The 27,148-nt window shown below is 37.8% G+C and overlaps 8 protein-coding genes across 8 annotated transcripts in view; 3 read left to right on the top strand and 5 right to left on the bottom strand.

Moving 5' to 3' along the window:
* Window positions 1-296: 296 nt before the first annotated feature.
* Window positions 297-614, bottom strand: CBG09210 (the record flags this gene model as incomplete). Its single annotated transcript, XM_002641941.2, has 2 exons — window positions 297-380; window positions 537-614. 2 exons carry the CDS (start codon window positions 612-614, stop codon window positions 297-299), a joined length of 162 nt encoding a protein of 53 aa, XP_002641987.2.
* A 2,014-nt stretch (window positions 615-2,628) lies between these two features.
* On the bottom strand, window positions 2,629-3,872 carry CBG09211 (the record flags this gene model as incomplete). The annotated part of the gene is made up of 6 exons (XM_002641942.1): window positions 2,629-2,791; window positions 3,147-3,251; window positions 3,297-3,377; window positions 3,433-3,610; window positions 3,658-3,756; window positions 3,803-3,872. 6 exons carry the CDS (start codon window positions 3,870-3,872, stop codon window positions 2,629-2,631), a joined length of 696 nt encoding a protein of 231 aa, XP_002641988.1.
* A 350-nt stretch (window positions 3,873-4,222) lies between these two features.
* On the bottom strand, window positions 4,223-6,183 carry CBG09212 (the record flags this gene model as incomplete). The annotated part of the gene is made up of 5 exons (XM_002641943.1): window positions 4,223-4,724; window positions 4,924-5,099; window positions 5,144-5,784; window positions 5,832-6,092; window positions 6,132-6,183. Coding segments are annotated over 5 exons (1,632 nt in total), but the record flags the coding sequence as incomplete, so codon positions are not given.
* Window positions 6,184-6,609: 426 nt separating this feature from the next.
* Cbr-syp-2 lies at window positions 6,610-7,281 on the top strand (the record flags this gene model as incomplete). Its single annotated transcript, XM_002641944.2, has 3 exons — window positions 6,610-6,765; window positions 6,816-7,067; window positions 7,117-7,281. 3 exons carry the CDS (start codon window positions 6,610-6,612, stop codon window positions 7,279-7,281), a joined length of 573 nt encoding a protein of 190 aa, XP_002641990.2.
* A 242-nt stretch (window positions 7,282-7,523) lies between these two features.
* Window positions 7,524-12,370, bottom strand: CBG09214 (the record flags this gene model as incomplete). Its single annotated transcript, XM_002641945.1, has 15 exons — window positions 7,524-7,593; window positions 7,640-7,861; window positions 7,914-8,015; window positions 8,064-8,207; window positions 8,253-8,369; window positions 8,412-8,715; window positions 8,766-9,186; window positions 9,587-9,641; window positions 9,685-9,883; window positions 9,930-10,137; window positions 10,191-10,649; window positions 10,700-11,175; window positions 11,222-11,315; window positions 12,206-12,265; window positions 12,311-12,370. Coding segments are annotated over 15 exons (2,991 nt in total), but the record flags the coding sequence as incomplete, so codon positions are not given.
* Window positions 11,561-12,095, top strand: CBG09215 (the record flags this gene model as incomplete). Its single annotated transcript, XM_002641946.1, has 3 exons — window positions 11,561-11,641; window positions 11,687-11,876; window positions 11,923-12,095. The coding sequence occupies 3 exons, from the start codon at window positions 11,561-11,563 to the stop codon at window positions 12,093-12,095; spliced, it is 444 nt and encodes a 147-aa protein (XP_002641992.1).
* A 6,161-nt stretch (window positions 12,371-18,531) lies between the features above and the next one.
* Window positions 18,532-20,613, top strand: Cbr-lin-48 (the record flags this gene model as incomplete). The annotated part of the gene is made up of 6 exons (XM_002641947.1): window positions 18,532-18,603; window positions 18,649-18,738; window positions 18,784-18,870; window positions 18,916-19,246; window positions 19,878-20,002; window positions 20,446-20,613. 6 exons carry the CDS (start codon window positions 18,532-18,534, stop codon window positions 20,611-20,613), a joined length of 873 nt encoding a protein of 290 aa, XP_002641993.1.
* Window positions 20,614-20,986: 373 nt separating this feature from the next.
* CBG09217 overlaps window positions 20,987-27,148 on the bottom strand; it is a gene marked incomplete at both ends in the record, with an annotated part of 9,507 nt that continues 3,345 nt past the window's right edge. The window contains 9 exon segments of the mRNA XM_002641948.1: window positions 20,987-21,076; window positions 21,123-21,545; window positions 21,596-21,796; window positions 21,843-22,112; window positions 22,161-22,469; window positions 22,471-22,480; window positions 22,528-22,952; window positions 23,172-23,266; window positions 23,941-24,244. Coding sequence (XP_002641994.1) covers window positions 20,987-21,076; window positions 21,123-21,545; window positions 21,596-21,796; window positions 21,843-22,112; window positions 22,161-22,469; window positions 22,471-22,480; window positions 22,528-22,952; window positions 23,172-23,266; window positions 23,941-24,244 — 2,127 coding nt within the window.

The raw sequence follows: 27,148 nt of genomic DNA, 5'->3' as shown, positions 1-27,148 counted from the left end.
TGATCTCCAAGTGGGGCGCCAAAACACCACGCCGCACTTGCAAAGCGATGGGCGGAGCGTCGGTGGGGGGAGGCGGGAATCAAAGTACGCAAACACCGAGTCTCACTTTTTTTATTCCGACAATATGTCATTAAAATGTTTAAAAATAAAGTTTTTCTTGCAAAAAATTCAAAAAATAAATGTTTTTAAAGATGGAATATTTTGAAAAGTTGTGTTTTCCTCTCCGGAAGATCCAAGTCCATCGAATCCTGGAAACAGAGGTCTCCTGAAAGAAGTACCATTAACCCCAAAAATATTTACGGAACAATTTGAATACCTGGCAGTTGACAGTTGACGATCCTTCCTCTTGCCTTGATGACTCCGCTTCGAAGTTTTCCCGGCTGAAAAAAATCGATAATTATGCTTGAATTTTAGGAAAAATAGAAATTCAGGAGAAAAACTCATCTTTATCGATCGATGTTCAGCTTGCGGGACGATGATGAACACTGAAAATAGTACCATTAACCGGACATTTTTTTTCGGAACAATTTTCTTACCGGGAGAGACGATTTTCTCTTCAGAAATCCATTGTCTGAGCTTTCACTGTCCTTCCTCTCCATTTTTTCAGCTACCATCTCGATCTGAAATAACTTTTTATGCGGAGAAAATTCGAAGAAAAAATTCACCTTTGTTGAGAAGCGGCGGCGAAGTCCCTGAGCAAAGTCCTTGTTTGTGCTACCTGAAAATCAAAACTTTTCACTTGAAAAAGGATAAAAAGTGGAAATTATGACGAAGAGAGACATATTTGAAGGCATTTCTCGATAAATTACAGCACTATTACATTATAACACTAATATTTAGAGAGGAGACAGACGGAAAAAAAAAATGAAAAAGCCAATTTTCGACTGATTTTCGAAACATTTTAGGTGAAAAAAAGATCAAAAAAGATGAGAATTTACTGAAATTTGATTTTTTGAAAGTTTTTGTGTCTTTTGGCAAGAAATTAGCTTGAAAATTGGCTGAAAATTGGCTGAAAATAGAGAAAAATTAGCGATGGCCGAGAAAGTGGGAGTTTTCTCGGCCACCCCCCGGTGTAGTCCTCGTGGACAAGCAATTTGGTGTGTCGAAATCCGGCCGCGTGATACGCATTTTGCTCGCGAATGGTCAATTGTAGAACCTCTCGTTCGCGGTAGATAAGTAATTGGTCGATTATAGCCCTTCTTCTGTAATTGGTCAATCACGAATCACCTGTGACGTCGCCGCTGAAAACTACAGAACGCGAGGGCGTACAAGTGTGTGGTGTTCCCCGGAGTCTCCCAGGAGGCGAAATAACGGAGGAAAAAGGGGGCTTACAATGGTTAAGCATTTGGAAACTTTCAGACGAAAATTTTCAGCATTTTTGGAAAAAGTGCGTATACAGATTTTGTCAGTGGCTAAATAAGGAGGTGAACTAACCCCTGTCAAAAAATGAGAAAATTCTGAAAGCCTTTCTAAAACGTCTTCCCTTGTAAGATCCTACGTAAGATTTATTTTTTTTTTCCAAAATTTTTTGCTTTTTTATTCGGCGTGTTTTTTAGCGTGGAGTTTTTGGATTGGATTGGCGTGGAATGACCTAGAAAGGGAAGAATTGAGGGAAAAAAACGATGCCTAGAGTCTTAAATTAATCAATATGTCGGTTCACGAACAAATTAATTTCTTTGGAACTTTTTGAATGTTGCTTTTTTATCGATGCACGAGAAACGCGTGAATTATTCACCGTGCGCAAAACCTGACGAAAACGGACAAAAAACGGACAAAAAGCTGACGAAAATTAAACATTTTACCAAAATTATACTTGGGCTCTAGTTTTCTCTTTACAACACAGGCCGTTCAGAGCTCAGAAAATTCCCGGGACCCATACCCTAGGTTGGCCTCGGGGGTACCTCTATCACACGATCTCTTCTGAGCCACTAGGGAGTACGCATACTAACCTAAATAGGAGCTCCCCTGTCTGCAAACTATCCTTAGGATCTCAGCCGACTCAGAAGAGATTGTGTGATGTCCACCGAAAGACCCCCAGACGATTTCTATTATGTAGGGAGGTGTTCCGGATGTACCGACATCTCCCGGGCACCGCCGTCCACTATACTTTGCGTGAAGTTTGGGTGCTTTTTGGGAATGTTTCAGTTTTCGATGGTTTTTCACCGATTTTTTTATTTTCGGAAGATTCAAGCCTATAATTAAGTTCATTGACTTCAACACAGCGTTATTTCGCCAAAAACAGTGATTTTAGTAAAATAACAATTTTTTATAGTCTTTCAGGTCTTTTCAATGATTTCTTGCTGGCTGTGACATAAATCTGAAAAGATTGGACTAGTCTGATATTAAAAAAAAAGGCAAAAACTCGCTAAAAATCGTCAAATTTCAGTTTACACTTTTTTTCCAGTTTGAAAATTCTTAAGATTTCCAGGTTTCTTCCCCTACATACAATGTGGTGAAAAATTATAGAAAAAGAGCTTCTCTAGCAAGTGAGACTCTAGCGAATGAGTATTTGCCCAATTGGGTTTGTTACAACTTTGTTTTTATTCGAAAGATGTTTTTAAACATATGGGATTGATGATCATTATGTTTATCAATTGGCAACAAGAAAAGCAGACATATACAAAAACTTTATGGTTTCTGAATTATCGTATCATTCATATTCTCATTTTCGGGAAGATTGTTAATCTGCTCGCTGGCTTCGTCCAAGATATCATTTTCCACCATCTTCAAGGCATTTTTCAGAACAGCGACAGCCGATGGATTCGAAAAACAAGCCATCTTGAACAGTTCTCTGAAAAAAACACTGAAAAATCTGAACAAAGAGAAACCGGGCCCGGCCCGGAAGGCCCGATAGCAAAAATTTTGTCATTTTGAGCCAAAGTTTGAGCTCTCAATACAATTTTCTTCATTTTTTGTTTTTTTTTTGGATTGTTTGTCTGTATGATCAAAAAATATTGAAAAAAAGTCGAATAAAAATGTTTGATCGGAAAAAATCACATAAGGGTCCCCCCTTATGTGTTTTTTGAAATTTTCAAAACTTGTGGAATGACAGGCCCGCCGGGCCGGTCCCGGCCCGTTACAAGTATGTTATTTGGACTTCCTTGTAAAGTTTCAATGTTGTGTTTAAAAAATAAAAAAATGCTTACTTATAATTTTTGTTAGACTGTACGGCCAACTGTAATTCTTGACATTCCGTTCTTCGCACCTTGTCCAAATCATCCATCATCTCTTGCATTTTCAGTGCTTTCGCTCTGCAATTTTAAACTATTATCAGGTGGACAAAGAGATTTTTTTACTTCAGTCGGGTCTCTAGATTTGTATCGGCTAGTTCAAAGATAATATTATCAATGTTGTCGATCTCTTTGTTTTGATGTTGCCTGAATGATACAGCTAATTTCTTCAAAGTCGTTTAAGATAAATATTAAAACTCACATTTCAATCGAGTTTTCTAGTTCGGAATGTGATTCCAAAATATCTCGAATAGTTGATAAATATTCTTCTGTAGTTTCCCGAAGATGTCGATTTTCGTCTTGTAAAGCCATGATTTGTTTATTCTCTCTTTGCAAATCATTGAGTATAAGTCTGCGTCTGCTACCATTGACAGTCAAATCTAGAATTGAACAATTAGAAATAGACAAACTATGGATAGATTGCCACCTTGCATATCTTGGAGAAGTTTTTCGTATTTGTACATTGATGAGATCTGAGTAGCAACCCGATGGGCTCTGCTGAGCATGTTATCCAAATGGACTTCACCTGAAGGACAATATTGTTAACAAAAGAAGTGATTCGAACAATTTACCCTGTTTTGTCAACATCATCATAGTATATGAAGATTGCATTAATGAATCAATTTCATCTGGTCCGTCCATTTCTTTCTGTTAAAAGTTTCAATAAAAATTGAAGAGAATTGGGATTGGTGAGATGAAGGTGATAACCTTTTAATTAAAATTTGAATATTTATGATTAATCAAAAAAAAAGCGTTTTCAAGCTGCTGACAACAGCACAGTGGATGTCGCCGTGCTAGGCAGTTGAGAGGGAGAGATAGACGCAGAGAAAGAGGCGGTACACATTCCGCCCGCTACGGAAACCCATGTTCAAAATGGTGAAGCGGTATTTTCATGAAGAAGAAAACTACAGAGAAAAGTGAACAGCAAGAATACAAAACCAAAAAAAACCTTTATTGAATTGTGATTATTTGTCTCTGATATATTATTCTGCAATATTGTGTTTCTCATTGATAGCAGCCATCCGTAAAATTCTTTTTTCTGATTTCGCCTTGTTCCGGAATTCACGCTTGTTTTTCTCTTCACTCGTTTCGTCAGAATAGTGACCTTCTGACATATCCGAATGATCAGTCTGGGATCCAATATCTTCCCATTCTGATGCCAGTCGACTTTTGACTAACTTGGTGAACATTACTCTCTGCTTCTTATTTCTTTTCACTCGGATTTCTTCATCATCAGTATCACTATCTTTGTCTTCGTGTTCATGTGGACTCTGTTGATCGGCCAATCTCGGTGTCTCCAGCTGATTGAACTCTTCCTTCGTGTGTCCAGTTCCATTCTGCTCGGCCTCTTGTTCATTTTCGATTGAATCAACTTGACTATCGAGATGGAAAGCGTGGAACGCAGCTAGTTCGTCAGGCATCTGTTGGTTGTCATATGTCTCAACAGTAGCTTTTTTAATGCTCTCCCTTCCAGATTTGTTATAAATTCCTGATCTCGATGTCATTTCTGAAGAAAAATGACTTGTTTTCGAGATCAAGTGTATGACTCGGTAATTAACAAGTATAGAGAATGATAAGAACAATGTTCTTGATAAAAAATACACCAAGTACCATTCATAATTGAAAATCGTGCATAAAAATAAAAACATGCCAATATCAATAGTTAGTAAATTTCAGTACAAACATATCCTACATGAAATAAATCAGAACAATCCAGAAAATGTTCGAAATTGCTGTAGTGGATACGGTGTTTCTTGTCTGTGGTTGATCTGAAGACAATTCCCGACACTTCCGCTCTTTTGCATCGACGTTGTGTTTGTCGGTTGAGGCTTTAGTAGTATTCGGAGTAGTGTTCTTGTTGAAGTGATTCTGGAAGTGGGTTTGTTTCAATCGTACGGATCTTGGGAATTCACTGATAAAATTTTTGACAGCGTCTCGAAATCTGGGGTTTGCTGGGGGCTTCCGCGCGAGTCGAGAAATTGGCATTGCAATGTTTGAATTTTGCCGTTGTACATCAAAGCAGCTGACGACAAATTTCCAGCCTTTGCGAGAAGAGCATCATCGGACTCAACTTTTCTTTCGGTTTCAATAACTGACTTCTTTTGAATAGGAATCTCTTTGCGGAGATCAGGAGGCGAACCGACTGATTTTGGTTTTTCGGGAAGCATCACCTTTTTTGGAATCTTGATTTTGAGTTTCTCATCATTGCAATTTTCCGGCATCATCATTCCAAAAAGCTTAGCGATCCCTGTCTTATTTCGCTCATTCTCCTTCACGTATCCAATCAGACCGGGCCGTTCTAGCGATTCAAATTGCGAAAAAATTGTGTCGAGAACATTATCTTCCCCAATCTCACAAAACTTATGAATATTATTCTGGTAGCAATTGGCTATGCACGAGGTTGAGCTACACAGTGTTTCTACACTGAACAATTGGTCAGCTGTGTTTTTGGAAGCTTTGTCAATAGCATCTGCTTGCACAGCGCACTCATTTTCACACTCTTGCTGCAGGTCGCCAGCATTTTCTTGAACACATGTGATTTGGGCAGTAACTTCTGTAAAGAGCAAAAAACATGTTTCTGCGGGGAATTTTGAAACTAACTCTCCAAATTATCCAAACAAACAAACTGAAAAGCATTCGAAAGAGCTCCAACAAATGTGGCATCACATCCTGTAGCCATTGCACATTTCGATGATTCAGTTAAATTTTGACACATTGCCTTCATAGCTTCTGGTTTCTTGGCAATTTCTAGCATTATTCCAACGTTATCCATGGCAGGCATGCATTTACGGAAACACGAAGGCATGTCAAAGCTTGAGAAGAATTGTGTGAGATTCATCGAACTGGAGCCCTGGAACGAACCTTCCGCGAAAAATGAATCTCATTTTTCGAATAACTTACCGAGAATTTTAGTGACAATATTAGCCGACCCATTGGCAACATCCTGAAGGGAATTCGAATGAGTAGCGACTGTCAGAGCGATGAGAAGAACAATGAGACTGCGCCACATCGCTGAAAGATTTTTTTGAAAAAAAACTTTATGATTGCAATTTATCATGAAACTACTTCTATTGGAAAAAAAATGTCAGAAAATCGGTTTTATGCCAGAAACAGAATTCGCGACGAATTGAAAAATCGCGGCGACAAAAATACTGTTTTCGGTGCGAGACCAACACAACTCAATGTGTGCTGCACCCGACTGCTACAGTAACTTCCTCCCAAATTGTTCAGTTATTTTAGAGAAAATCAACACTTAATTTTTTGATAAATTCTATTCATCCGATGAGTTCAACACCTCGATCTTCTCTCAAAAAACGTCCAGGAAACCCTGACGATAGGGTAACGAGTTTGTTTTTTGTCTTCATAAATAGAAATTAACATGCTTCAGCGAGTTAGTTTTGCAACTCCACTATCTTCCGACCAAGTTGTTGATCCGTCTGCTAACAAGCTTGTGGAAAATACGAAAAATGCAAAGTTGAACCATCCTCTGGCAAAAAAATCGAAGCCGGCTGACGACTTCGTTGATTTTATCTCGGTATTTCGAAGCAATGCTTAAGTTCTAAATGTTGTTTTGTATTTTTTCAGCTGGCCAATAAACAAAGTGAAGTGGTTCAGAAAATTTCTGAGTTGGAGAGCAAAATTACGAAACAATCTGCAATGGCGAAAGACTTGACTAGTCAACTGACGAATTTCATCGAACTAATTGGGAATGTATCTTCTAGTCAAACTAGAGTTAAATCTCGATTGGAAGAACAGTCTACAAAGCTGGCTAGTACTGAAGAGAACATAGCTGGTTTAGTTTCCAAAGCGGATTCGATGTGCAAAACATTCGAAGAGGTAAAACATTCGTGTTAATTTCTATATTTCATTTTATCGCAACTTTAAGAGAAAAACTGCCCGTGCAGAATACTCGGCTGGACTGGCTGAATTGCAAGCAGCTATCGCTTATGTTAATTGCAAATCCATCGAAAATACGACCGAAACTATTGGGGAATACGATAAGATGCTAGAGATCGTTTCCAAAATCGAAACATTGGTCGACAGATTTTAAATTTCGATGTTTCTGTATTACTGTTGTATGTCAACTCATGTAGCATTTTTTTTATTGTATTGCACAAAGAAAATTTTTTAGTTTCAGGAAAGTTTCATAATTCAGATGGGATGGGTGTCACACGCTCCATTTCCAATCAAATAAACCAGTGAGTCGTCTGAGAAGACTACTTTTCTCGAATGCTGGGAAGTTTCTGAAATCAAAAAGTTTTCATGGACAGAAGAAGTTAGAGCTGTTGAAGACCTGTATGCAGAAAATGTTGCTAGTTTTACGAGCGATTGCGGCTTTGTCGGGTTGGGAAAATAGCTCAATCTGAAAACTGACAAAAAATAAGAGACCAGAACTTATTATATCAAACTTCATTTTTGATTCTTTGCATTCGTCAATTGGATGATCAAGCACGACAGTTCCACCAGATGAATCGACATCGAAGCTGATAGCGAAATCTGTCTCGTTTGGATCTCTTTTATTTTTTTGAACTCTTGCAGTATGATCGTAACGGAAGAAGCGTCTTCTTTGAATATCCAGATAACACATGTAGAATTTTTTCTGTGGTGCATATATTGGAATCATGGTGGGTCTGAAATAAAACTTTCAGCACTATGTAGAGTAGTCGGAAGTCAAAAACGAACCCATGGAGGAACGTCAGAATTCGAGTGAGACAGTAGAATGTGAAACCATTGTCAAACCTCCATAAATAAATACTTCCATGAAATCCCATTATCATCAACCGTCTGGAAAAATATTCTAAGCGTTTTGTTATAACAGAAGACTCAAATTACAGCATAACTCGAACATAAAGGTGTTTGCACCTCCAATAAATCGTTTTCAGTTTTTCGATATCAGTAACTGAAAAAGTCATCCAAACACTGCCACCTTTCGTTTTCATGTTCGCTATTGAAGTGACTTTCAGAGGCTTACCCGTTCTGAAAATATTGATTCTCGTAAATTTTTCAACATAAAACTATTACGATGATATGACTGAGTCGTCAAGTTGTTCCACAGAAAACTCTTTATCCTTTCTATTAATAATTCCAATGCAGTTGGTTGCAAAAATCGCTTCACTATTCGGATCGTTTGGATCAACTCTGTAATTATCTAATTTTCATGATTACGGTACTAGTTCGTACTCTGATAATAATACCGATATCTGATCTTGATCAAGATTCAAAAGAAACAGACTGATCAAAGATTTTCCATCGATATCCGGGGGTCGTGTAATCAGAAATTTGTTGAATTCTTCCATCTGAAAGAATAATATGAAACATTTCATTCCCCTATCCAAGATCACCAAATTGCTAAAATCTTCATCTTGTTGGTTAAAACTATTCAATGGATTAGCAGCAATATTCATCGACATTCGTTCATTTATTCCATTTTCCGCCCCTCGAACACCGCACAGTAATATTTTTCCTTTATCCAAAAAGCTCAAATCTACAATTTCGACAATTTTCTGGACAATCAAAAATTGCACCAAAACTCACTGACTATTGGTGGACCAGCCAATCGACTGACTGTTTTTCGTCTGTATACAACAGATTGAGCCCACTCTTTTTCATGCTCTAGATACATCAAGACTTGAATAAACTGACAATGCTCCGAATCATAACAAAGAATGACTACAAGATTATCACTGATAGTGTAGAATTCTAGAACCCTTGTCAGAAGAAGTGGATCGAAATCATCATCGAGTTGAAACGTTTTCCAAGATCCAGACGCCACGTGGTACTTACAAACTGTCTTCTCTGTGGCTGTCGTTATTACTTCGGGAACATCTCCAGGCGCTTCAATGATGCTCAACTCGACACGAATTCTAAGACCATAGATGATTGTTCCTTCTCGATTGACCGCAAGATATTGAGCTCCATTCAATCCTTCTGGGGTCGAATGAACGAAATAGGATTGCTGAGAAGTGGCGAATGACAGGAGAAGGAACTTTAGTTTCTCACTTTAATTTTTGATGAAATTGACTCATTAGATCTAGTAGCGAACGAAGACATTTCGAGTAGTTTGGTGTAAGAATTAACAAAATTGAACCGATTTAATCAATTGACAGAAATTCACAGACAGTGTTCACGAAGAAACTTGAAAGTCGATGTTAGTATATAAAAATTGAGAAAATGAATAGGGACCAGCAGTTGGAAAAATCAAAAAACGACCCGCACACAATGAAAACATTGAAAAAAAGAACTACGAAAAATTAATAGAATTAATCGCCTTCGAAGGCATGCAAGAGGAGATCGATGAATCGTGTTCGATCTTCTGACTTCAGCCGGATGATATCAGAGTTAAAAGAGTCATCAACAATTCGGATTGTAGGATTCGTTTTCTTCACTCTTTCAAATGCTCTTCCGATACACCTGAATATAATGTATATTTTAATGACCTATAAATTCCTCCTACGTTTTGATAAGATTATCTTCGTAAATAGTGGCAATAGGCATCACTCCAGTAACAACGAGCCATCCAGCGCTTTCGCCATCCAAGGGAAACATTGCGATCAATGGTTTTGCCGTTCTTCCTTTTTTCATCGAAGCGAAGGCGCTGAGCATGAAACTTGTAGTGTTGTAGAGGAAGTGGCGGGAGTCTAGCATATCTTCGTCTGAAGAATAAATGTTTTAATTATATTTTAAAAATCATATTCCCACCTATAGCCCTTGCACACGAAAAGAGATAATATGGTCCATTTGAGATGATTTCAGACTGATTAATTGCTGCTGATACGGACTTCCAGGAAACTTGAAGGACTCGCTGACAAGTTGAAGTCAGTGTGTGAGAAAGATGTAGGCGCTCTTGGCGTTCTCCAGTGATCGACGATTGCAAAATCATCTTTCCAGCTTGAAACCTGTTCAGCATCTGAAAATAAGACGTCTAGAGATGTAAATAATTATTTGCCTCAAGAACTATACCGATTCATGTCTTGGCATCTCTAACTTCAAAGTAACAGCTCGAGCTACATCACAAGCGCTCAGCTTCCCACAGTATCCAAGAGTGGCGAAAAATGTGGCAAACGACGAATCCATTTCTTTTTCCAAAACATCCACAACCAAGTTCCGTTGTTCCGTCGGTAGCGATTCGAATTTTTGTTTTGTTTCATGCAAAGTAATTCCAAGTTGTGTGAGTAGTTGTCTGGTATTAGCATCCCCTCGTTGCGTCCAATTTTTCGTTTTAATCGAAAAATATTCGTTGACCGTCATTGAGTTGTACAAATCCCAATGTGAATATATGGCAAGAGGGAGCTCACGACCAAATGTGATATGTAAGAGATCATCAACTTTTCCTTGATTAATGATGTTTCTAGGCATGAATCTATTGACGAATGGGCGCATTCGGTCGACACAAATTTGGGTGTATCTCTCGATCGAAATCTGGAATAAGTATTATAAATACCATATAATTCATGAGAAACAATACCTACCAACTTATCAATAAAAGCACTGTTCAATCCGACTGATGTATACCACATCAATTCCGCGGAAACTTTGTTCATCTCAGCCGCCAATTCGAGCAAAGTGACACAGCTAGGAGAACTGAACCACGTGGATTCATAATACTTCCAAAGAATTCGTTGTCGCTGACGTTCCCAAACTTGCATCTCTTCTCTTCTGATAGCTCTCCGCCGCACATTTTCCACTTGTTGCTCGTATGGAGCATCTTCATCATCATTCTCATCCTCATCGTCTGAATCTTCTTGTATCACGGAATCAACATCAGGAAGTTGTAATTCTGTCATTTCACTGTTATTGATTAACAAATGGACCTGTTCGTTCGCATATACATTTTCGATGTGAAATGGGCGATGGGAGTCAAGAACGTAGACGATGGAATCCGGAGGAAGTTGGAGTCGAGATAAGGACCGCGTCGCTCCGCAATTGATGAGAATGTAGTTGCATTCTGAAAACGCAAGATTTAAAAAATTAATCGATAGTGGAATTCATACTTTGCTCTTGCAGTTCGACAAAAATCTTGTCCACTGATCCCCATCCCTCTACTGTTCGAATCGAATACGGAACGTCATCACATTTCAATAGATGCTGCAATTGTGATAAATCAGAACTCAAACATAACTATGAATCAATTTCTATAGTGAGAAGCTTCGGAACCAATAATTATATATTCCCCGGAGTTTTTTCCCCGGAATTTCCGGGGTCTCGGCGCCGATTTACAAGTCTGGTAAACGCGCTCTCCTGCGCGTCTTTTCTCTGCGGCCTCTCTCTCTTCTAGTTGTATTCTTCCATAGATATTCACATATTTTTCAATACTATGTGAACGATTCAAAATGCGACTTCAATCGGGACAGAGAACTATATGTATTTTCCTTGTACTTCTCGCTACAGCTGTTTGTCTCGCTCTATTCCTGGTAGGTTCCATTCTAAACTCATCTTTGAAAAATGGTGTTTTTCAGGATAATCCAAGCAGCGATAAGCATTTCATAATTCTTTGCTTTGTGGTTTTCGCCACCGATGCCTCATTCTTCGCGGTTATTTTCTACAGTATCTATACAGACTTGCGAGCATCAGCGCAGCAAGCAATGGGACTTCGAGCACTGTGGTGTTTCTTGTACCCTTTCAACACAGTGCATACGGGGCAATTCAGTGAGTTAATTTCAAACTGATAATCAGTTTCACCATTTTTTTTCAGTTTGTATAACATGCAAAGTCATATTCGAAGTTCTGCTTGCTGTGAAGTTGACATTCGGAATATCAATTCCGTACTGCTTATTTTTTATTACATTGTGGGTATTTTGCGGTATAATTTTCTATGATCTCACCAGGCGACTATATTCGATTCAGAAAAAAGTTAGCCGACGTTAATTATACGGTCTCAGTTGTTCCCTTCTTAAATGTTGTCAGATAAATCTTTTAAAATTATTTTTCACCCATAATATGGATAGTTTTTACTTCTACAATGAAATCTCACTCACTGTTAAAATCATAGTAGAGCAAACTGCATCTGCATCGACGGAAACGATCAACACAACGCTCTGAAATTGTACAGTTGTAGCTTCGGAGTGGAAGCAGAAACTTACTTTGTCTCCTTTCTTGATTTTATTGTAAAATGCTTGCCTGAAGTTGTCTTCGAGAATCATCTGAAATATAAACACATTTTTTTCATTGAAACGACCTAGATAATCGATAAAATTATGATATAACGACTGGGAAGTTAGAAAACCCGAGTTTGACTTTTTAAAACATTGGCTTCGCGCCAGTCGGTCGGCTAGGGCGCGATTGCGCCACCATGTCAACAAACCGCGAGGCCCTCAAATTCAGAAGAAAAAATGTTCCGGAGAGAAAACTTCATGAGAAAAATGGCCAAAATTTGGTTAATAAAATTGACAAACAAATTTCGAAAACGCGAAAAGTGATTCCGCTCGAAACCCGCAACAAAACTTTTTGCGTGCGCCTTTGACATACGGTAGTTCAAAAAACTCAAAAATTCGATCGGAATCTGATTCCGAAAAAGAAGCTTCGGAATTATTCCGGTCGGAATTTAAGGAATTCCGAAATCAGTTTTGAACATCCCTGCACGTAGGAAAAAAACTGTGAAGTTTCAAAAAATACTGGAAACTCGGGAAGATGGAAGAGCACTTGTGTAGAAAATATCAGGACCAAAATAGATTATGTTTTCTTTGAATTGCAATAATATTGAAGTCCCCTCATTGTTTGACAGAACTGCGTAATCTGTTTGCTCGAGGATAATGTTACTATTCGGAGGTTACAGTAAACAAACTGAATAAGGTATTTCTTGTACGATGGGAAGGTTACAATCGAACATCATTTTGATCTCTAGGAACTCGTTGCAGTCCTTTTTAATGGTTCATCATTTCTCGGGATCTGGAATGGGGCATTTGGGCAACTTGATTGGTTGGTGCCAATTTAAGAGATCACAGACACAAGTCAGTTACTTCCAATTTTCCATTTGTAAAAAATACTGTAGAATACACTATGATGTACTCTCTGATAGTGAGTTCTATCTCATCTACCGTATTTCCTCTAATAGAAGGAACCACCTCTTTTTGAAGCCCACCTCTAATAGAAGCTCACCCTGAGAAAAAGGTTGAAAAATAGCAGCCCATGGGCTTCTATTAGAGGAAATACGGTATTTCAGTTGGTCAGAAAGTGATGAACCTGAAAGATACCATAGCAAAACCCGCAAGGGCCTATATTCAAATAAAGTCCTATTCCAGGGGTCCCATCTTGATATTTGGTATGACATGAGGCATGGAAAATTTTGGAACCAAAAACTGAAGATATTTATTGCGACTAACCAATAATTATGAAAAAATTAATTCAGACGACAGTTACTCAACGGAAAGAAAAACAGGCAGAAAATGAATTGAAAAAAAGTAATAATAGACAGGAGGGATCGTCAGGTTCTTAATAACAGATACAAAAGAAACACACAGACAACCGCATACTTATTGTAGAAGAGAAGAAGAAGGAGAGGAGTGTCAATTCGAACTGAATCGAGTCGTCCTTGGTTTCGCGCTTTTCAAGACAACTTGTGAAATCTGGAGAAAATAAAGTTTCTGTCATTCCTGCTACTTTGGGCGAGAGCTCATGGAAAAGTCTTGATTATTTTTTATGATCTTCTTTTTCAAAACTGATTTGTTTAGATTTTTTTCCCAATTCCAGTATACTGTATATCAAAAAGTTAATATGAAATTTCTAATCTTGATTTCCAGAAATTAAAAAATTTTTACCGTAAACACTAATACAATCTCCAAACTGTCAACTTTGAATCCATATATCTCATTTCCTGTAAAAGACATCAAAAAGTAACCAACCGACGAAATGTTTATCATAATACTACAAATATTTTATCAGTTGACAACTTTCTGATATCTTTCACAGGAATCGAGATAACTGAGCTCAAGAGAGTGAGGGCCTCTATTAGAGGAAATACGGTACTTTTTACGGAAATGTTAATGTGAAATTGCTCATCCAGGGTTTCAGAAACTGCAAAATTAATTGAGAATTCAATGTTTAGTTACGAAAATAATCCCTCTACATTTCTACATGGTTATTGAATGATTTAATTTAAAAAAGCTTCAATTACCCAAATATAATTGTTTTCCTCCAATTTCTTTATATAGTACTTTCTAAGAGCAAAAATGTCCAAATTGAATTACTGGTACCATGCCGTGCAGAGAGTGCATAGTCCTATAAATTTCTCTTTCTTTGAAATTCTGTGAAACGGAGGTCCCACAATGACAACTACCGTAACCTAAAAATATGTTCATTTTCCTTATTCATTTTCTCGTTTTTCACAACTTCTCGCCAAGGTTTTTATTTTTTCCAAGACAAGTCGCAAAAATTAAAAAATCTGGAAAAGAAAAAATTCAGGTTACTGTAGTTGTCGTTGTGGGACCTTCAGCCATCGGCGTTTCTCTTCCACGGATCATACTAGAATAATGATTGTTGAAATTTTATTGGTCTAAACACTTTATCACTTCTCTTGCGCTACAGTACCCCTCTACAGTCCTTGAGGTCACTAGCCATCATCCGGATTTCGCCGGTCCGTTTCGAATAAAAACTGTCTCTTCTCTTCTCTCGGATCTTCTGCCCGTATTTCAATCTTATTAAATGACTTCAATTCGTCAGGCGGTATTACTAACAAATCGTCATCATGTTCATTTCGTCGGTCGGACATGCTTTTTGTCGACATAACTCCATCAACAAGAAGCCACGGACGGCCTTTTCTAATGTGGTCGTATGTATTGTCGAAAAATCCGTATAATTAGTGTTTCTTCTACTTCTCACCCCAAGGTGTTGTGTTTGGCCCCAAGAATTGAGAAAAGAGGTGGGAAGAAGAAGAAGACGCAAGTTTGTCCGCAATTTGCCGGAAAATATGGCCGGATTGATGGAGGAGCGGGAAAGAACAAGAAGAACAAGACAGACGATGGCTGCAAGTTTGCGGTGAACGATTTACCGTAACGAAACAACGACGTCGATGAAAAAGATGAAAAGTAGCCTGATATAGGACGGTGTCATCTTTCCCGTAACATTAACAGAAGGTCTGTAAAGATATTCAGAGCTTTCGTAGACCCATTCTGATATTTTCCTTGTCCAGGTGAATTTTCAATAATTTGGTTTTTCAAGAGTGTTGAGCTTTGGTCTTTTTGATGATCATTTTTCGAACAAGAACTTACTATTAGATAACCTTTTATCACTGTCCTTATAGCTACCGTAATCCTCTCCAGCTATAATAACAAATGTTTGACAGTACTAGGTTAGTTTCCCTTTAACGATTTTATTAATTTTCCAAGGATACAACATTCTTATGATTCATAAGAATAAGGGCTCGAGAGAGAATAAAGTTTCTGTCATTCCTGCTACCATGGGCGAGAGACCATGAAAAGTTCTAGAAAAGACCTGTTTATTTTCAATTATCTCCTTTTTAAGACACTGGTAGGCTCATGAGAAACAATACCTACCAACATGTTTTCCACGGATTTTAAAAAGTTATTTGCTGTCGATTCCAGTATACTGTGCTTCCTCTGAAAGAAGCCTGCCCAAGTTGTCTAGTTTAAACTCCATTATCTCGATTCCTGTGAAAGATACTAAAAATTTGACAACTGATAAATTATGTATCATAATATCACCAATATTTTATTAATGGACGACTTTTTGATATCCTCTACAGGAACCGAGATATTTGAGCTAAAACTGGATATTTTGAAGCACTCAACCGTTGACGGTAACTTTCAGGATTCTGAAACGTTTCGACTTATCAATATAGGAACCTCTGCTTACTTTTTCTGTCCTTTTTAATGATTTCTAGATACATTACCAACATTCTGATCCTTTCTCCTTCCCATCGTCCCCGTTTTCTTCTTCCTCTTTCCCATTTTTCTCGCCCAACTGGCTGATCAACAGTGATTCAAAATGCCTTTTTTTCCTCACCGTCACGCTTCATAAATGCACCGTGCGCGTTGGCGTCGTCGTCGTTGTCTTCAGAAGACACCTTTCCTACCACTTCTTCTCCTTCCTCCTTCGTCATTCACAGTTTCAACACCTCTTTTGTGATGATTCGATCAGACGCAGACGGCGTGACGCCGATACTGTAGAATGCGTAAAAATTGAGGAAGGTGAAGAATAAGAAAAAAGAAGAGGTAATGGAGAATCCATCGAAAAATCAAATATACACACACAAGGGGAGGTCGATGACTTTGTACCGCTGATATTGCGGACCGACTCAACCGATTCGGTTTTATGTGATACCGTACCCCCGATGGAAGACCGGAATACAACTGGTATTCCGCCTTTTGTTGTCATTTCAATTCATTTCCTCTTTTCAGAGAAATTTCGAAAAATATAATAAGGGAGAACATTATTTTATTTTCCTACCAGGGAATTGCATCTGATTGCTGTAATAAATCTATTGCAAAACCTGTAATTCATAGAAGGGCACCTAACTTCAAACTTTGAGCCAGTTTATCTCGGTTCCTATCAAATATATCAAAATATTGTTAACTGATAAAGTACTTATCATTATATCAAAAAACTTTTGTCATTTGTCTACTTTTTGATATTTTTCACAGGAATCCAGATGATAGAGCTCCAACTTGACTGTGTGTGGGCCCTTCTACTTCAGGTAATACGATATGCACTTTCATTGGAGGAAAATCTTTTTTACCGTAAACTGTTTCTCTGAATGAATGCTAGATAACATTGGGACTATTATAGTTATGTTATTTGACTCTTAAAAAAGTTTGGACGCCAAAAAGTAAGCAGTATTTTTTTGATCCAATGAGAATCGTCAAAAATAAAGACCATGGAAGTTGCTTTTTCATACCGTATTTACTCTAATAAACTGGTACCCAGCTATTGATTTGTTTTTTGTAAGTTCGAGAAACTGTCTCTATCGATTTTTAATCTTCTTGAATACTTTCAAAACTATGATCAGATTCTCAGCTTGCCCTTTATGCGCAGAACCTCTTTTCTGGTAACTTGTTCATTGTGTATTTAAAAAATACATCTCCAATTTGAAATTAAGCTTCTTTTTTTGGCGTTTTCGGGTCCACCTTGTTTTTGATAGCTTTTTTACATTGCCTTTTTCCAAGTCGTCAATATTCTTGCAGAATTGCATTCAAGAAAACAATATCTACAGTAACCGTTCTTTTTTTCAATGAGCGTAACTCTAAAAAAACCTTCAAACCATTTTCTGAGCGATTACGCAATAATCCCGCTTTTTTTCAACTGGTTTCCAACGGTCTTCTTCTTTTTTTCTTCTTATTCTTCTCTTAAATCGTCTACAGTAATCCTCTTGTATACGACCAACCAGCCATTTCCATTGCCTTTCCTCTTGCCACTTTTCTCTTCTAATCGCCCACAAGCTCATCCGTTGTTAAACGTTCCTTCGAATGGCGTCGTCGGCATCCAAATCTCTTCTTCCCCATTTTGAACAGTTGCGCAACACAACCGTTTCCTCTCATTTGCCACGTGGAATAATACTAGTTGCTTGTTTTGTCTTCTTCTACTCTTTCTTCTTTTTTTTCTTATTATTCTTCCTCGATTGATGCTATTCAGAACCGCTTCTCAAGTGCGTCAAGTGCTCATACACGGTTACACCATAACAACTGTAACCGTCACTTATACTGGTTGCATAACACTTATTCCATTTGTGGCATTCAAAATACTCCCAATTATTTAGTTTTATGCTTTTTTGCTCTTCTTACCATTCTCTTCAGATACCATAAAACCTGTAAACTTTGAGTCAATTTATGTCGGTACCTGTCAAGGATATAAGAAAGTTGTCCACTGATAAATTGTTTATCATAATATCAAAACTGTTTTGTCAGTTAGCACATTTTTTATATTATGCATAGGATTCGGAAAAAACCAGCTCAAACTTGACAGTATGAGCCTTTTCTTTTTTACGGTAATTCCTTCTTTTCTGTTTTTTTGAATGAGCGTTTCATGAAAACAGGAACAAAAATTTTCGGGAGACCTACAATTTCCCCAATTTTCCATGTGCTCCCTTTTACCCATTACCGTATGCTTTATTACTCTACCGAGCCGTCGGCAATTATCCCCGGAATCTGGGGCACTTGCTCCCGCCGAACCTATCATTATATGGCTCCGAGGCGTCGGAATAATTGTTCTACTCGAATTCTTCCTCCAATCCTGATAAGAATTTTTTCGTTCTTGACTCCACCTCTTTTTCAACCTCTTCTCGAAAAATTTCATTCCTTCACCTGTTATCAAGTTTTCAACTATCCTGAATTCCAGCTCTGCTCTATTCAGAATGGATTCACGGGTATGGCTGCCACTGATCGGAGCGCAACTGCTGCCTCGAGAAATCAATGTTTTTACTCAGGTTAGCTCCAAATCTTCTGAATTTCTTCAATATTTATTCTTCTAGATCTTTTCTAACAACAACAACACCTTGTTTTCGAGTAGCAACATCAGCAGTACCACCAGCAGCAAACCCGATGTAAAGAGTTCGAAGAAGGTTAGTCTTTCCATTGTCTTGTCATATTAACAGAAACAGTTTCAGTTTCTCATTGAACGATTCCTCAATGATGATCCTCCATCACCAACTCCTTCGATTCTTTCGCCATCTCCACAGGCAGCCATACCCAGTGTATGCCAGTTAGTCTTCTGATCTTCTGATCATCTTTATTTTCAGCCAATCGTAAATCCAGGAAGCGTTGAATTCGTCAACGGCGGATACGGAGTCAAGAATCCACTTGCTCCACTTATTAACTCCCTCTCATCTTCTGAATCTTCCACACCGTCTTCCTCTGCTGGCACATCTTCTCTCAATCTTCTATCCAAAATCAACGAAGAGCTCACAGACTCATTGACGTGTCACATTTGTGGAAAGAAGTTCGGACTACAACGTCTTCTGAATCGTCACATCAAGTGCCACAGTGATCTCAAAAGATATCTTTGCACATTTTGCGGTAAAGGTTTCAACGATACATTCGATCTAAAACGACACACAAGAACCCATACAGGTATGTATAAAAGAAAAGAAACAGAGGATACACTCAAAACTCACTTTAGAAAGTACTCTCTACCTACACTTTGCCTCTTATTTCTAATTTCCACCAATTCATAACCACTAATTTGTCGTTCTTCCATTTTTCTCACCCTCCGTTGACTTACGGTTGGAAGGAAGTTGTCTGCGTCTCCATTCCTACAACACTATTTTCTTATTCAAACCGTGTCATTGAAATGAATCCATTGTAGCGAGAGGCGTAATATTACCCACACTTTTTGGCGCGCCAATTGTAGAGAGATACTTTTGTGTCAAAAAAGGGATTTGGCCACTAAAAGAGAACGATCAATGTTAGCGTTTCATAATCTTATTTGCATAATGCTTGAGGATGATTAGCTAGTGTACTTTGATACTGTAAAACATGTAATACAAGGTCCCCCACACTGCCAAGTTTGATCTCATTTATTTCAATTCCTATGCAAGATATCAAAAACATGTCAGCTTACAAAACACTTCTGATATCATGATTAACAATTTATCAGTTCAAAACTTTTGCAGATCTTTGACAGGAGCGGAGAAAAAATGGCTCACAGTTAAAAGTTAGAGGGCCCTTCTATTACATGTTCAACGGTTTAACGAAATTCCAGGAGTCCGTCCTTACAAATGTGAACAGTGCGAGAAATCATTCACTCAACGATGTTCCCTGGAATCTCATCTTCGGAAAGTTCATGGTGTCACTCACCAATACGCCTACAAGGAACGTCGGAGCAAGGTATGTGTTCGATCTGTTTCGTTATAACAAAGTTCTGAAACCTGAGATTTCTGGGACTAGAAAGCAATCCAAAGTGATAGTCAAATTCCCCAGATTTCCAATTCGCACAGTCGGAAGTACATCCTTATCCCGTCGAAATCCGCAAAACATTTTTTTTAAAACAAACCCATTTTAACAAAATTTTTTTCGTAAAATGGTATGAGTCTTTGCGGGTCTCGATGCAATTGGGGTGTACGGTTGTGCTGATTTCCACTGTGCGAATTGGAAACCTTGGCAATCTGGGCGTCACCTTGGACTGCCTTCTGGGTACTGAATTGGGAGCTTGGAAGCAACATTGAAAACGACTAGTTACTTGATTGGGCTTTTAACTTACTAATAACCAGCTAGAAGAAGTTTGTACCAGATCGAATAGCTAACACCTATTCCCGAATGCTATTTTCCAGGTTTTCGTATGCGAAGATTGTGGATACACAGACGAGAAATTTGAAGTTTACCTGTCCCACATAAAGGCGGTCCATCCACTTTCAGCAGCTTATTTCCGATTCACTCAACTCCAGAAAAAGAGCTCTACAGCGACTGCAAAGCAACAACTAACTCAGATAACTTCCTAGATATTCAATTTTCTTCAGTTCTGTTTGAAAGCTTAATCTCTACTTGAAATTTTTAGTTCATTCCAAATGCTTCTTCCTTCCATTTTAACTCTTTTGAAATCATCGTCATTTCCCACACATTTGGTGATTATCTGCACCCCGTGACTTAGTCGCTTTCTCCCCAATGACAATATTATTCCCGTCCAAGACTAAACTTTCCCCTATCCCATTGACCCCAATTTCCCTGTCTACTGAATGTCGAACCATGATTATATAATTTATACAAATAATGACAAGAAAAGAAATTTTGTGAGATGACAATCTCTTAATGTGAAATAAAAATGATTTTCTGAATTCTTATATGATCGAATCTCTAAATAGCATCTCTATGCCCGTTCCCATTTCGACGGGGTCCTTCTCCAACGTATTTTGAAAGCCACTCGGCAATAAAACCAATCGGATCCGCTGGTCGACGGAGCAATACCTTAAAATTATAAAATCATTCTGATAGTATACTTTTTTTTTCAAACCTCAGCCAAAGCTTTTGTCAGAACAGGTGCAACAGTTCTGGCAAGATATACTCCATTCTCCGATGTCGGCATTTCAATTCTTCCTTTCATTGTCTTTTCCAGTTTATGCAGCCCTATGCTCTCCTCATCCTCATCTAACAATCGTGCACTATCCACGAATGATGCTTCACTTCCCGAATCTGGTGTAGCTGGAGCAGAATCAACAATTCCTCCGTCTTCCAGATATTCTTCATTGATTCTTTCAAAATCTTCTTCTCTATCCTTGATCAATTTCAAGTCAATAACCGCATTGCGTCGATAGTAATCTGGTGTTCGTCCCTCATTATCCACTGCCATCGGATCTGCGCCAGCCTTTCCAAGAATTTTCAGATAATGTCCTCCGTCTCGTGCAGCAGCTGCATAATGCATTGCTGTTCTTTTGTTCTGGAAAGTTATATTGTTTTCTAGGGAATACATTTTAAGCCTGTGCTTACATAATCAGGCGCGTTCAAAACGGAATTATAGTGTCCTGCTATATAACGAACAATATCAGTATGCTCATGAACAACAGCAGAATGAAGTGGTGTACACCCGTAGCGATCTCTGGCAATTGCCAGCTTCTTCGTTTTCATCAATTCTTTGACTTCATCCAAATTTCCCTCTTTAATCGCTCTGTGAATTCCATCGATTTTTTCCTTTAAAAAAAGAAATTTGTATCTTCTTTGTCTCTTGCAAACCTACCATATACTCTGGCAATCTGTCCAAAAACGCTTGCGTTTCAGTGTGAGGCGATGTCCGACTCTGTAGTAAGTCTCCACATCCGGACAAAACAAGTTGCTCCAACTTTGCCAACTGTCCATCACGAAGCCATTGTTGAATAGAAGATTCTAGATAGCTTGGAGCAACTCTATTATGTAAAACTTGTTTCAGTGCAGCCCGTGTGTCCAATCTCATTGCAGCCAAATCGATTTCTCCAGCATGTTTCAAGTAGTATTTTGCAGGACGACCATTCTGAAAAGGCTTGCTAGACACTGAGCTCTGAAAGTTTGAATGACTCACGCAGTCATAAATATTGGGATCAGCTCCAGATTTTCTCATCACTTTATACAAATATCCGCCGTCTTTCAGAGCTGCTGCATAGTGAAGAGGAGTTCTCTTTTTCTGGTCCATAGCATTAACAGATTGTGGATAGTTTCTGATCAGATACTTTGCAATATCAGTTCTCTCGAATACTATAGCTTTATGAAGTGGAGAAAGTCCACGAGTATCCCGGCAGAGCGATAGCTTCTTACGATCGGTAAGAAGCTTTACAGCTCGGAGGTTTCCAGTTTCCACTGCTTTGTGGATCGATTGGATTTTAGCCTGGAATTATACGGTTACTGAAAGTTACCGATAAACTAAAATATGCCTGATACTGTGGAAGAACTTCAAGAATCCAATACTATCTGCATCGTCGACTTCATGATTCCTTCCAAGCAACAAATCTGCATATCCAGTTAAAACTAGTTCTTCTAATTTTCCAATATTTCCAGTATGAATCCAATCATAAATGTCTTCTTCTAAATCTTGTAGCAATGGTCTGCTCAATTGCCCAGAAATCAATTGATTCATTACTGCATTATCTTTCATTGACCGAACATTCAGTCGTTGTCCATGAGTCCGATAGTAGAATGGAGTATGTCCGTGTTTATCCTCAATAAATGCGTCGCCTCCACTCTTCTGAAGCACTTTTATCATATGTTCACCATTCGGATCAGCTGCAGCATAATGAAGAGGAGTACGACCAGCCTGGAATGAAGGAAAATTAATCAATTTTTTGGATTTGAAAACGAAACGAAGAACCAAGTCGTCACTCGATACAAGAGCAAGAAGGAATAACAAAATAAAGAAGCCCTTGAAATGGATTGATTCAATGCGTGTGATTATGATGTTGAGGGCTGAAGAGGATAAGAAGAAGAAACGAAAAACGAGAGCGGATAAGAAGGATTTGTCGTTATTTTGAGAATTCATCATGGAGGCTCGACTTATCCATTTTGAATGATGCCCTAAAGGGGGAAAGCGCCTTACGTGGTCTGTTGCGTTCACACAGCTCGGAAAACGGGTCAGAAGAAATCGGACTGTGTTGGTTTGTCCATGAAGAAGAGCTTTGTGGATTGGTGTCATTCCTGAAATATCAATGAATCAGATATTTTGATCAGAATCTCCATGTTCAAAGCAGAGATGTTAGGATTCCAGATTCCCTGTTTTTTTCAGTCCGGTACATACATGAGGTGATTTGTAAATGTTGAGCTGTTTTTCGAAGTGAGACCTAAATACTTCGAAGGCTAAACATTTTACAGCTAGCATTTTAAAACCATTGTGTTTTCGTGCTAGTTTTACCCTGAACACACCAAAGCGCGAGCTGATTTATCAATTCAGAAAATTCGTCGAATTTTCGCGAATTCAAAAATCCCACATTTACAAAAATACCTCATGTATGTTCCGGACTTCTGGATTCCAAAGTAAAATTTTGTCCGGGTTCCGTACTCCGGAATACGGGAAAAATGGTTTGTTTCGAACTTTCAGGATATATGATGATTTGGACTCTTCTGCGAGAAGTTGTTTTTGGAATTTTATGACTTTTCTACACACTTGACATGTCGAAATTCCGACCTCCGTCTTCCGTTTTCCGAATTCCGTTTATCGAAAAGATAATTTCCAACGTCACTGGTTCATAGTGAACCAAGTGGATGCTATCCGAAAACATTGACTATGAGTAGCAAACTTAAAATTATTACAAAAAAACTGTTCTCGCTACAACGCTTTCAAGTATTCCTCCAGTTCCCATAAACAAACTCACCGTAGTTATCCCTTGCAGTGGAAAGAAGTGGCCTATCAATCAGAGACTTGACTCTTCTCACGTCTCCTTCCTCTACTGCTTTATGGATTGCATCAATCTTGGTAAGATACTGTGTGAGTCCAGACAAGAATTCATTGCTAGCTGCATTCACAGTGTTTTTCTCTTTGAGCATGTGACCTCTTCCATCGAGAACAATCTGTTCCAGTTTTAGGACTTCTCCAATTGCCAACCACTCATCGACTTGCTCCTCTGATGGTGCATCTGAAAATGGAAAGAAATTCGATGAATCTCGAAATAAATGGCTTCATCTTGGCTAAATCTTTTAAAATCCTAATTTCGAAAACTGTCCATTTGGAACATTTTTCCAAAACATAGAATAGAAAATAAACTCCTAATCAATATAATAAACGAAAATCAAACCATGTTGTTCAATATACAGTTTTTCGAAAGTGTCGCTTGATGACATGAAGTAGAAATTATCAAATGGTAGACGCTCATGCATCCATCGGCGCTGCCAAACCAACCAATTTCAGTTAGAGAGTAAGAGGAAGAAAAGAAAAAAATAAAACAGATGGACCAGGAAAAGAAGTAAAATGGTGGTGAAAAAAGAGAGAAACCAGGCGTCCGTCTTATTATCAATTTATCAGAGCCACCCGTAGAGAGAGTGTGTGAATCATCAAGACTCGGACAACTATTCAGAATATTTATGAAGACGTAACACGCAACTTTCTAGAAGACACGCGAAGGTGACATTGGGGGATTTGAGAAAAAGATTGTCATGTAGGGAGTGACAAGGATTATCAACACGATGTGAGATTGTTATGAATGGGAAAAATAGTTATGGAAGAGGAAGGGCACAGCCGGAAATTGATCCATTTGGTTAGTTTATTGAATTAAACGTAGGAGGGGGAACTTTGAATCTTTCGACTACGTAGTCGCATGAAAGATTAAAAGGAAATTATATGAATCAAATATGTTATGAGTTTTTATGACATAATGTGAACAAATAGTGATTGAAATACCGTATTTCCCCTAATAGAAGGCAAAACAAACCTTAAACTTTAAGCTCATATGCCTCGATTCCTGCAAAAGATATCAAAAAATGGTTGACTAAAAAATTATTTTCGAAATTATGATAAATATTTTTTAGTTGACAATCTTTTGATATCTTTTACAGGAAATGAGATGTATGGGCTCAATGTTGACGACTCGGGTGGGCTTCTATTATATTAGAGAAACTACGGTAAGTAACTTTTAAAAAAAATCTTGAAGATATTCCTGGAGCTGCCAACATAGTATTGTAGGGAGGGTTCATGAGAAGTTAGAAAGCAAAATAAGAAAAAAAACCAACAGAAAATTGATAATAAATGAATTCATATGAATAGAATTCTCACAGTGATATCAAAAATTCAATTTCAGATTTTCTAAAAAGACATTCAAACTTTTAAAGCTCCTAATGGAAGCTTTATTTTATGTTATGAACAGCCTTGGAACACTCATCGTTTAAAAGACAGCTCAAAAGATCTCCGTTCATATTATCCGGATATGATGACACAGCAAAAAAACACACTAATCCTATTTACTCCAGAGATAGCAAGTCTAGGAAGAGAAAACAAGCTATGGAGTCACATTGATAAAAAAGTATCTGCTATTTCAAATGATTAGTTTTTTTTTTGGGAGAAGTAGAAGATATCAATTCGAGGAACACCATGAATAATTCGAGAATCGCGAGTCTGCGAATTGAAGACGTTGGCACGTTTAGTGCACTTTTGCGAGTTCTCATCTTTTGAACAGGAAACATTTATCATGAAAGCGAAAGAAGCGAGGGTGGGAAAGTTATGATGTGGTGCAAATTTATTGAAATTATGTCATTTTGAATAATGTATTTTTCCGGATGGAATATTTGTGTTCCAATGAATTTTTCCTTTCATTACGTCGATTCTAGATTCATTACACATTGCTTTGCTATAATTCCACCAAAAAATTGTTAGAGATTCCATGTAGTCATCCATAATAATTACTTTATTAAGAATATCGATACGTTGACAAAATTTATGAAAAACCTATCAGAAAGTTTCAAAAACTCTCGAAAACAGTGTATCGCAAACACTCTTATAGAAGGCAACCCTTCCACTTTGAGCGCAATTATTTCAACTTCTATCAGAGATATCAAAAATATGTCAACTAATAAAATGTTGGTGATGTTATGAGAAACATTTTATCAATTGACAGATTATTTATATCTTTTATATATATATATATATATATATATATATTGAAATAATTGCGCTCAAAGTGGAAGGGTTGCCTTCTATAAGAGTGTTTGCGATACACTGTTTTCGAGAGTTTTTGAAACTTTCAGATAGGTTTTTCATAAATTTTGTCAACGTATCGATATTCTTAATAAAGTAATTATTATGGATGACTACATGGAATCTCTAACAATTTTTTGGTGGAATTATAGCAAAGCAATGTGTAATGAATCTAGAATCGACGTAATGAAAGGAAAAATTCATTGGAACAACTTCTATCAGAGATATCAAAAATATGTCAACTAATAAAATGTTGGTGATGAGAAACATTTTATCAATTGACAGATTATTTATATCTTATATATATATAGTAAAACCTCTAATAGAACGACACCCGGATCCGGATTCACCAGAAGGATTCGAACCAGATGTGCTCAGCAGAATTCAAAATAGTGAGATCAGAAACAAAGATTATACAGTTTTGGAGCAGCTTCAGATTGAGGGTTTGGATATTTTGTAATATAAAAAATTGAATTAAATATTATCTATAGGAAAAGGAGATCAAATTTGGAGAGCAACAAAGCACAGCAATACCCAATTGTCCCGTCATGTTCAAGAGTTCCGTCAAATTCAGAATCGGCTTAGCAGTGCAATTGAGGCAATTGAGCAGAATGAAGCGAGACGTTTGGATCAGTTAGTTGACGAAGATGTGATGAAAACGAGAGATCACAGAGGTATCAACGTATTCTGAATAACTTATTAGACACCAATTCAAACATTCTTTCCTAGGAATGCGTCTACTTCATGTTGCCGTTTTGAAAGAGAAACATGAAATTGTCGAGAATTTGGCCATTCATTTCTCAAACCAAATCGATTTGAAAGATCCGGTAATTCTTGTTTTCCAGTTGTTTTGGGTCCAATGCTTATCTTCCTATCCCACTCAATACATGATCATC

The sequence above is a fragment of the Caenorhabditis briggsae genome (genome assembly GCF_000004555.2).
Source record: "Caenorhabditis briggsae complete genome, chrIII, whole genome shotgun sequence".
Classification (NCBI taxonomy): Eukaryota; Metazoa; Nematoda; class Chromadorea; order Rhabditida; family Rhabditidae; genus Caenorhabditis; species Caenorhabditis briggsae.
Note: the sequence above shows the minus strand (reverse complement) of the source record. Positions and strands in the feature narration are given on the sequence as shown.